This window comes from Carassius auratus, chromosome 24 (genome assembly GCF_003368295.1).
Source record: "Carassius auratus strain Wakin chromosome 24, ASM336829v1, whole genome shotgun sequence".
Classification (NCBI taxonomy): Eukaryota; Metazoa; Chordata; class Actinopteri; order Cypriniformes; family Cyprinidae; genus Carassius; species Carassius auratus.
The window spans coordinates 21,385,472-21,397,750 of NC_039266.1; the positions used below are offsets into that span (position 1 = coordinate 21,385,472).

At 32.1% G+C, this 12,279-nt stretch overlaps 1 protein-coding gene across 1 annotated transcript; it reads left to right on the forward strand.

The window, feature by feature from the left end:
* Nucleotides 1-75: 75 nt before the first annotated feature.
* Nucleotides 76-9,991, forward strand: LOC113042633 (GTP-binding protein Rheb). The gene is made up of 8 exons (XM_026201617.1): nt 76-397; nt 5,116-5,187; nt 5,704-5,771; nt 6,317-6,399; nt 6,710-6,766; nt 7,299-7,346; nt 8,398-8,479; nt 9,605-9,991. The coding sequence occupies exons 1-8, from the start codon at nt 346-348 to the stop codon at nt 9,695-9,697; spliced, it is 555 nt and encodes a 184-aa protein (XP_026057402.1). The 5' UTR covers nt 76-345; the 3' UTR covers nt 9,698-9,991.
* The last annotated feature ends 2,288 nt before the right edge of the window (nt 9,992-12,279 follow it).

Consider the following 12,279-nt stretch of genomic DNA (forward strand, 5'->3'; position numbering starts at 1 on the left):
ATCCAATCACATGCGCACTTCTAAAATCGTCGAGTCCCTCTCAGCCAATGGTTGTGCGATTAACAGTGACGCGTCCCGCCTTCAGGCCGAGCTCAGCCAATCCGGCGCGCTCATTCTTGAATAGTTAACAGAGGCTTGCGGTGGGCAGTGACGCAGAGTCTGAGACTTTCCTCGTAATTTATCAACAATATTCGCATCTTTCAGCGGAACGGATTTAATACTTTTCTCCATTTCATCTTCACGACATTGAAACGCAATAAAGGATCAAATCCATGTGATTTCGTTTGTTCCAAACCAGACGAGCCTTTTACATGTGGATATTGATGTGATAGGGAATAAATAAAGATGCCTCAGCCGAAATCGCGAAAGATCGCCGTCCTGGGCTACAGATCCGTCGGTGAGTGTTGTTGGCTTCATCATCTGATATTTCCCCGCATGCATGAGATTCGTGAATGTCATCCCATGCGCGCGCTGCATCCTCGTTAGCGCATGCATTTGAGCACGAGCTGAAGTATGCATGCTTTGTGACACATACGATCATAAAACACACCCTGCATCCTCGTGCATATTCCCAAACTTGTCTTTAGGATGTGAATGCTGTTCTGCATATGCACGCAGTCCAGTGTCACAGTGCTGATTCTGCATGTATGCATGCATTATGTTTCATGCATTTTCATTCTGTCTGTTCATATCTTGTATACACATGTCAGCATCTCTCAGAGGTCTGTATTCATTTAGAGGAGCTTTGTCTTATTTGTATGAGGTTTTCAATCTTTTAAATGCCACAGGCCCCAAATATGAGCATGTGAGGAACCCTTACCTTATATACTGTATATTTGAATGTATAAATATACTATCTATTTACTATGTAGGGCATATTGTGGCAGAATAATATTATATTTAGAAAAATTATAGTTTCTGTTTATTCTATTTTGTTAAGCTTATCTACATACTATAAGTGCTACGGTGGTTGATGCATTTTATAAATTGTTTTTTTTAATGGCTAAATAATATGTGTGTGTGTGTGTGTGTGTGTGTATATATATATATATATATATATATATATATATATATATATATATATATATATATATATATATATTTATTTATTTTTTACTTGCTGTATCTGTTATTGTAAAAATACAAATGTATGAGTTCATTTAATTTTAGTATATTTTTTATTTTTATATATTTTATTATTATTCATTTTTCTCCCCTTAACATTTTTAGGATACCAGATTAAAATTCCTGATCTATAAATTGAATTAATTTATTATTTCGAAATAATTCATATTGTGATGTTGTGAATGAGTTTGGATGCTGCAGTTTTGTCCAATCAGAGACCAGATCTAAGTCTGAATTATGACACATATTAATAATCAACCGATATATCGGCTGATATTTGACCGATATTTTGAGATTATCGGCATCAACCAACAACCTGCTAATTTATTTCATTTTCAATTAACAGTTAATATTAATAAATAATGCTTACATATACAAATATGTATGTGTGTGTGTGTGTATATATATATATATATATATATATATATATATATATATATATATATATATATATACATATATCTGAACATCTAGAACATATATTCGGTATAATAAATCAGCATTATATCTATTCTAAATTGTTGTATCGGCAATCAAAAAAAAAAAAAAAAAAGTTGAGTTGAAAACCAGCTCATATTGATAATAAATTCTTGGATAAGACACAGATCTGATCTAAAAATGTGTATGTGTTCTGTATAGATATTTAATGTTTTCACTGCACATATTAGAGGAATATTTCATCCAAAAAAATAGAAATATAGTTATTAACTAACCCTCATGTCTGCTCTCAGATCTCATCTGTATGGTGTTCAGATGAACTAAAGAGAGGTTTGGTGTTTTGTTATGCTCTCGAGTGTAAATCTGAACTGAATGTGAAATGGAGAATCGGGTTTGAGAGCTAGAATGAGTCTAGAATGAGTTCAGGAGACTTACATGTCCATTTTCATGTTTCATGGTGATTTAGGGCTAAAATGTAAGAATCTGATCATTCCTAACAGCCCATTAGAGCTGGATCCTGATCTTCTGGATGGTATTTGTCATTTAGAGCAGATTTCTTCTCTCTGTAGTAAAGCGTTTACACAGAAAACATGTTTGCTGATGTGCGTGACGCTTGAGAGAACATGCCATCATCACATCAGGACACACATGAGTGGAGATCAGTCTTTGGGGAACACTGGGTTCACACAATCACGACCAAACATTTAGCATGGATTATTCTTACGCACGCCACTCAGATTCAAGTCACAGTGAGATCCAGTATGTTTGTTCACTGTAGTGTATGTATATTAATAAATAAATAAATCCACCATTTTTTTTTTTTTTTTAGCAGAATAAAATTAAACTTGCATGTAGTTGAAAGCAGAAACATAAAGAAGGGTTTGTTATAAAATTTGGGTAATTGAGCAATTGACCACATTTTTCTATATTTCAGCTAAACCAATTTTTCAACTTTGGTCAGAGAAGCGCTAATTTAATGCCACTTTTTCAGTAAATGGCTTTGGCACTTATGTATTTTATTAAATCAATGTATTTTTTTTTTCTTTATGTTACGTACAACGTTTTTTTCAGTCTCCAAAATTTAGGTGCATCAGGTTTATTATAGTCAACTCAAATAAATTTTTTAAAAGCATTAAAAATGTTTCTTAAATGTTAACAGAAATGAAATAAAAACTTGAAATACTACAATAACTAAAACAGAAAGAAAAATTAATAAAAACTATATAGACGCATATAAAACAAAACCTGTACATAAAATTAATAAAACTTTAGCTAAAAGTAAAACACTAAAATTTAACTATTTTTGAAATATTAATAAAAACTAAGTTTGATTCGGTTTTTTCAAATTGTATTTCATATTTCAATTTGTTATATTTAGTGTTTTGTTAGATGTTCATACTACAAACAATTAAACCTTTTATTTTTTCAAATTTACCAAAACATGTCTTGTGTAGAATCTGACCTGTATTGAACATATTTAGTTAATGCATGCATTAAAATAAGTGTTTGATTTAATAAAGCTGTTAACTCTTATAAGGTCTTTTCAAAACGGCAGATGCATGTGAATTCTAACAGCAGAGATAGCATGATGTATGTTCAGACCTCTGAGTTTCTAATGATGGACTCAGTGCCTTCTGTGGAGTCTCAAACAGTCCAAATACTCCGATTTCCAAACGCAAAGGAAATGATGGAAATGTACAGTATTTGTGCTGGTTTCAGACGAGGAGGATCTCTCTGTGTCCACTCCAGCGGTCACTTCCTCCCACATCTGGGCTTTGTTTGCGGGGTCACCCGGGGCCGATGGGAACTATATGTTCCTGATGCGTTTGCTCCTGTTTCACGCTCTATTTATAGAAGCTGATGAGGAAGGATGCTTGAAATCCGATGCGCTTCCATTAAAACGGAGAGAAGGCAGTGCTTCTGCTGCTCTCTAATGGCTTTACGATCGAGAAACGCTTGTAATGAACGACTTATATGTGATTTACAGTAGCAATGCCTTTTAAAGACTCTTATATTCCTGGTCTGATTATGAAGGATTCGTTAGTGAATGGAAAACAACATCACTACTTTATCTCTTAAATGGTTTTCTTTTTTGGTTGACATCAGCATTTGCTCACTTTATAAAGCTTTCATCCTCTTTCCATCTTTCAGGGATATTATTATAAATCCAATCATAAATATTAGGTTTTGCCGATTTATCGGTACCGATAACTGATTACTAGAGCGGTCAGTTATCGGTAAAATCCATACCGATAGTTTACTCCTCATGGAGATTAAAAAACATCTTGTTAGTATTTATATGAAATGGTAAGATTTTACAATAAGAGGCCATTTGTAATGTAAACTAAAGTCATGAAATGCTGCCATCTTTGTTAGTTTCAAAAGTTGCTTATACATTATTACAATTTTACATCTTTTAACAGTAGTTTATGGACTATGAAATTAATGAAGGATCAAGGTACAATTAGACATATATATTAATGTTTAATATTAATATTTTTTTTATTTAAAAAGTACAGTACATTTTTGACATAAAATAGTTAGATTTATTATTAATTTGTAATAATTTTAAACTATTTGCATACTTAATTTAATAAAAATGCATTTAATGTGATAGTTAGTAAACTCATTAATGAATAAAAAACAAATGTAGATCAAGCATCACTTTGGAATCTGATTCGAACTCCAAGAATCGAGTCAGATTGTGATCGTTTAATCGGTATTTGCTCTGTAATAACATATGAAGCTGATACAGCTATCATAAATATTGCAAATGGAGAAATCATTGCTGTAGCCCCGCCTTTCGTTTTTACAGAGCCAATAAGCTTTTTTGTCAGTTGGTTAGATTTGAATGTGAGTGTTTATTTTTGAATGTATCATTTGAGCTCTGAGACAAGAGTTGCTACAATTGTTACATTTTATTCCTGATTCAAATGTAGCTGACAAAATTTAAATATTTAGAAGGTTGGACTTTAAAAAAGCCATTTCAGAAGTGTCTAGACATGAATAAAAAGTACTTTGATAATGCCTTGCCTGATTTTCACTAGTTTCATCTAGTTTACGCATGATTTAGTTTTTGCTGTTTTTTGTCTGTTCTCATTGAAGAATCGTGTTTGGAATCGTTTGATCAAATGTGTGTCTGCTCTTCCGTTGGAGCGTCCCGAAGCTCCGGGGGTTTTCCCTGTGAATGAGAGATCACATTTACAAACACTGGATGTGGAGAGGAACTGGCCGTTGTTATAGCAACAGGCTGCAGGGCAAATCTGCCCACACACTCGTTTCTGTGTGTGTGTGTGTGTGTGTGTGTGTGTGTGTCCTGCGTTACTACCACTATGGCAGCTTCATCCCAAACGCTCTTCTGAATGGAGATGTGTTTCATCAGCAGGCATTCACACGCTTCACTAAATTCAGTGCAGGGGTGAAAATAAGAAAAATAATACTTTGCAATAAAAAAAAAAAAGCTTTTATGTGGCAGTTTCTTGATAAAATATGCCATTCGCATGTGTATGCATTCTTTTCTGACTGTGATGATGGTGTGTTTCTGTGTTTCAGGGAAATCCTCCTTGACAATACAGTTTGTGGAAGGCCAGTTTGTCGACTCCTACGACCCCACGATCGAAAACAGTCAGTGAATCAGATCACATCCTACTGTAAAATGAATCATAATCATAATAATGCAGGGTTGAGAGCTGACACTCGATCTGTGATCAAATGAATACAGATAACATGCATTTCTATTGTACTTATGACTAGTCTGCTCAGATTTGTAGACATTATGAATCAGTTCGGTGATTGTGATTCACTGAATCATTTGGTGACTCACTGAACTGTGAGTCATTCGGGCGCATCTGATTCAATATGTGTAACATTTCAGATAGTTGTTCATTTATAACTTGAAGTTGAATGCAGCTGAATAATAATCAGAAATGTTTCTTGAGCAGTAAATCATCATATTATTCTGATTTCTGAAGATCATGTGACACTGAAGACTGGAGGAATGATGCTGAAAATACAGCGGAGCATCACAGAAATAAATTACACTTTAACACAGATTCACACAGAAAACAGATGATTTACATTAGAATAATATTTCACTTTTTTCATATTTTTGATTTGGTGTACTTTATGTATTTTTTTCAGCATTTACGAAAATGATCACGGTGAACGGTCAGGAGTATCACCTGCAGCTGGTGGACACAGCAGGACAGGTGCGAAACATTTGACAAAAAATACTTCACAGCAATATCAAACGTTCAGGAGTCCAAAACCAGTGAGAATGCATGATTCTGAAGCACAATTTAATGCAGAAGCGAATTAAACCGTGAACTTTTGACACAGCTACAGACAGACGCAGTGTTGTTGTTTTTAAATAATTAAATAATTACAATCATTGTTTTAGTTAATGGAAATAAAGCCGAAATTAAATATGAATATTAGAGCTTTAAGTAAAAATAAAAATAAAAATGAAAGCTAAATAAAAATATTAAAATAACAACATAATGAAATTATAAAAATGCAAACTAAAAAAGAAAAAAAAGAAAAGAAATATAAATAAATAAATATATATATATATATATATATATATATATACATATATATATATATATATATATATATATATATATATATATATATATATATATATATATATATAAATTGTTTATTAATAATATAAAAATAACAGTGCACAGATGGCAGAATGTTCTTGTGAATTCTTCGAATGTAATTTTGATTCTGAATTCCTCTTTTTCAGGACGAATACTCTATTTTCCCGCAGACGTACTCCATAGATATCAACGGCTACATCCTGGTGTATTCAGTCACGTCGAATAAAAGGTGAGAGATGCTGATGCTTGATCACTTCTCAGGAAATGATCTGTGAAATAAATGTGCTGCTGATGAGAGTCAGAATATGCTTCATGAATAAAACATGGCATCAGATTGAATTCTCATTAGTTTGAGACGTGAAGATCTGAGCTGATCTCACAGAGATATTAAATAAGATCAGGTCTGATGATGTTCTGGACGAATGATGCAATAAGTGATTCTTATCGTCTGATTAATCATCTCTGCCGGGTTTATTCTCATTTTTAAATAACTTAATTAGCTGATAGTTTTCTGATCTGTCTCTCGCTCTTTTTTGCAGTTTTGAAGTAGTAAAAGTTATCCATGAAAAGTTGTTGGATATGGTGGGAAAAGTACAGTAAGTATTTATTTTTTCCTAATTTAGCTCTTGCAAAGGTCAGTTTTTATATAGATAGATATATATACAAAATTATTTAGTGTTTATTCTATATTTCTATATTTTTTTAATATATGCTTTTTTTAATCATCTGTGAAAGTAGTTTTTAATATATGTATATTTTTGTTTAAGCATTTACAATTGCATTTATTTGTATTTATTTACTTTTATAAAAATATAGCATTTGCAAAATTCTTAGTTCCCCTCGCAAAAAGTAATATTTAAAAAAAAAAATATTTATATTTTATAAAAAAAAAAAAATCCTTAGAATTGACAGAGATGAGTTTCTCTAATACCGAGACTGTAATTGTTTTGCTAATTCAGGCTAGTTTCATACAGTTCCTCAATGTGATACATTTCTACAGAAAAGATGATATTTAACGATGAGACCAGGAGCAGCCTGATGAATAAATGATGCTTGTGTGTTAAACTGTGAGTCTGTGTGTGTGTTAGAAATGTTCATCAGTAACATCCTAATGTCCTCTTCTCCCAGAGTACCCATAATGCTGGTGGGCAACAAGAAAGACCTTCACATGGAGCGGTACGTGACTCCAGACTGTTCTGCATGAGTTTATCAATGTGTGTATGTATATATATATATGTGTGTGTGTGTGAGGCAGTAGAGTTTCCTTCAGAATGAGAACATAGTGTGAGCCTCAGGGAGCAGAGGAGTTCAGTTATTCCTGGACTGATGCCTAACGACACACACACACACACACACACACACACACACACACACACTGTCACACACACACACACACACACACACACACACACACACACACACACCACACACCCTCCCACACACACAGAAACACATACACCCACACACACCCAGAAACACAGACACACACACAGACACACAGACACAGACAGACACGTACACACACACACATACACACACACACACAGACACATACACACACACACACACACACACACACACCCACAGACACAGACAGACACATACACACACACACACCCACACAGACGCAGACATACACATACACACACACACAGACACACACACACACACACACTCACACACACACACACACACACACACACACACACACACACACACACACACACAGACACATACACACACACAGACAGACACAGACACACACACACACACACACACACAGAGACACACAGACACACACACACAGACACACACACACACACACATATACACACACACACACACACACACACACACACACACAGACAGACACAGACACACACACACACACACACACACACAGACACACACACACACACACACACACATACACTTACACACACACACATATACACACACACTCTCACACACACATATACACACACAGCTGAAATTAAGTTGAAAAAAAAAACAAGTTGAATGGGAAATAAACCTGAATAGTAATATTTGAAAAAATAAATAAACTAATAAAAATGACAAATGCACGTAACAAAAAATATAATCAAAACTGAGAATAAAAAATGCGGAAGTTATTGCAATGCCTAAGTTCAGTCATGAATGTGTGATTAGTGTTGCTCTGGTCGAGGTCAGATGGAGATAGATGTGTTGTGTATTTGGTTTCTCTCAGAGTGATCAGCTGTGAAGAGGGCAAAGCTTTGGCAGAATCCTGGAACGCTGCGTTCATGGAGTCCTCAGCCAAAGAGAACCAGGTGATGATGCGTTTCCTGTCCCTCCTCTTCCTCTTCCTCTTCCTCGAGGGTTTTCTGTCCGTCTCTGTTCTTCTCTGAGGAACTCCCTCATGATTCTTCTGCGAGACACAAATGAGTCTGACATAAAATGCTGAAATAAAATGTTTATTTTTGATATACATTTTTTTTTTCAGAACTGGGAAAAATGTTAAACTACATACTTTTGCGTAAAAAATTATATTAATGATTAATGCATCAATATGGCAATGAAAATCCATGCAAAATTATGATTTGATAATGAATCAGTTAATTTCTTATGCATAATACAAATCCGTGGCCTATTTCCAGTGATAAAGTGTATATAATAATAATAAATAAATTAACCCTTTAAAATAATGACGTTTTGCTCAAGAGAATATGTTGACAGAACAAATATTTACACCTTTAATATCTTACATATAATATTTTAATTGTGTTTTAAGGTATTAGATGGCAAGATTCCCTTGATTTCTCATGTTATTTTTATTTATTTATTATTTATTTTATTTTTATTTTTGTTGTTTTAGCTTTTTTTTTTATATATATTTATTTTTTATAGTTTTTGAACATTTAAATTAGTTTAAATTTTTGTATACATTTTAGTACTTTTGGTGTGTTTGTCATTTTTATGACTTGTTGTTTTAACATGTTTATGTAGCTTTTTTATTCATTTCTGTTGCAGTTATTTTAGAACAACTAAGTAAAAGTAAATAAATATGAGATGCTTCATTTAAAAAAAAAAATTGTAAATTAAAATTTAATTCAATATTTTTTTCTTATCAAATATATGTAATCATTTACATATATTTACAATATTTTACATTTAATTTACATTAATCTTTTTTCATTTCCAAATTATTATTTGAATATATATATATCAAATATATAAATTAATTAATTAATAATAATAATAATAATTTACATTTGATTTAACTTTATTTAGATGTAATTAGAAATATATAAATATAGCAGTAAATATTTTATTCCACCTAATGATAAAAATATATATATATATATTTTCCCTTTTCTTTTTTTTTAAATTTTTTTTAGCTGAAGTGGCATGAATGGATCCCGATCATGATGTTTTCTCCGTGTGTGTGTTGGCAGACGGCCGTGGAGGTGTTTAAGAGGATAATCCTGGAGGCGGAGAAGATCGACGGCGGCGCTCCTCAGGGCCGGACACCCTGCTCTATGATGTAGATAACCCCGCCCCCTCCCTGCCCTGACCCCGCCCCTCTCCCACAGTCTGCCCCGCCCACCGGAGAGCAAGCACAGACTTTTCTAGCAAGCATGTTGTGTGTTTGAGGCTGGAGTTTGTGCTTGGCTTGTGTTTCTGCTCTAGTTCTAGAATAAACGGATGTGAACAGGGTTCGAGACGATGTTTGCTAGAAAGGTGTGTGTTTCGAGCTCCTCCTGCAGCACTGGACACTGGGAAACACATCCCTCTACTTGAAGTGGCTAACTGCCTGTTTCCTGCATAGACATGTCCGCTTTTCCTTTTAAACCTGTTTTATACTTCATTTGAATTCACATTTTTTTAGTTGTGTGATATTTTTCTTTTCCGGGTCTGTCCGTGGCGTTCCTGAATAACACACAGCCTTACGTTTGCGTCTCGCTCGTCTCCCCGAACCCTCTGGAGTTTATAAATCATGTTTCTTAAGCGTAATTATGGCCAATGAAGCTGGCAGCATTCATTCAGTAGTGAACGTTGTTGGACTTTTTTGATTGTAATCATTAAACGCAGCAGTTTGTTTCACTATGACTCGAGTCGCTTGCTGTGATTTACAGAAATACGAACTCAAGGCTGTTAATCATTGCACACAAACACTGACAAAAATGAGATAATCTTTCATATTTTAACACTAAGATCTTTGATGGCAAAAAATCAATATGTATATATATATTTCTCATGCTCAATTTAAATAAATTGTAATGTTTACTTTAATATAATGAGATTTTGGTGATATATACATATATAGAATATGCTTAATTTAATGTAATATTCTATAATTCTGTATAATTACAGTGATGGCGTTTTGATGAGATGTTCAACATTTCTAATTTTCTTTTAAAAGTAGAGTTCCTTAAATATATGAAGAGTAAACTGAAATAAAAATTAAGAACTTTTATAAAAATATTTGTAATTTTTTTTTATTTTTATAAATGACAAAAACCACAATGTTATTAAAACTAGAATATATACAATTTAGAATATTGTTGACAAAAAAAAAAAAAAAAAAATCAAAGACATTTCTATTTTATTTGGTTTAAGTTGATTTCCCAAATTCAAATTAAAACTGAAACGAAAGTTAATAGAAGCAAATAAGACAAAAAAAAAAATAAATAAAAAAAACGTATATATACATACATATATATATATATAGTAAGTAAATTAAATTCTAAAATTAAAATACAAATGAAAACTATAAAAATAAAAACTAATTTTATATATTACTAAAACTATAATATCATATGAAAAAGTTTTGTCAGATTTGTATTAGGTTTATATAAATGAAAACCTCTTGAAGAAATTCAAGTATGAACTGTTTTTGAAATCCATTTAAAATATTCCAGGTATTTTAATCAGGATATTTCAGATTAAACGTGTTTTCTTGTGGATATAGTTTGAATCCATCCTCTCAGTCTTTTATAAAAAACATTGAGCTAACAGAAAACATTTCCTGAGTGACATCATCCAGCAGGAAGTGACATCATTTTGGTGGGAAAACAGCACAGATGTCAGTAAGTCTAAGTCTGATGAATTCTGGGATGTTTGAAGGTTTGTGTGGCTCTAAAAACTTGCATCCTGTTTGATTAAACAAAAAAGGATCAGTTTAATAAATTAAAAATAAAATTAAAATGTGCAGAATGTTTAAAAGAGTCCGTTTCAATCCTTTGATTCATAAACGCTCAAAAGATGAATGTGATTCTCTGAACAAGATTAATATTCTGATACTGATAAAGACCAGACCGGATTATCTGATTAAAAACTAATTACACGTCTAATAATGAATCGTTAAAAATGTGTTCATGACTCTTGAGTGTGAGAAAGAGCAATACATAACTCTCATCGTTTACTGAAAGAACAAGCAGTTTATTCTTCATAAAAGCTCTTTTTTTAGTCTGTATGTATGATTGAGTTCTGGGTTATTATTATTTTAAAATTGAGAAAAACAATGCTTGAGAAATAAAATGCTTAAAAAAACTAAAATTAATAAAAATGATATGTATATTATAATTAATTATATTATAATTAGCACAACAAAATTACTAAAATGTAAAAATGAATGGAAAGTATAAAAATAGACACTAAATTCAAACATTAACTAAAACAAACAAAACATACTTAATTACAACTAATTAGAAAATTTTAATTAAGTTTATTTCAGCTACAGCAATTCTCATTTTTATTTAGTTTAAGGTGATTTCCTTAACTAAAACTAATTAAAAATATGTAATATAAAAAACTAAAATATATTTTTAACAACTAAGCAAGCTAATAAAAATGACAAAAAACAACTAATTACAACTTAAAAACGAACTAAAATTAAAATACAAATAGAACATATATATACATAAACTAATACAATTAAAATAATTTCCTTAATTAAAGCTTAAATAAATAAATAAACTATAGAAATATTTGTAAAAAATAAAATTGATAAAAAATAATTCAAACTAAAATTAAAATACAGAATTAAAATCAGTTGGAAATGTTAATAGAGAATATATCTGTGCTCTGAACCGATGTCAGATTTGAGCGTGTGAGTGATAAAACACGA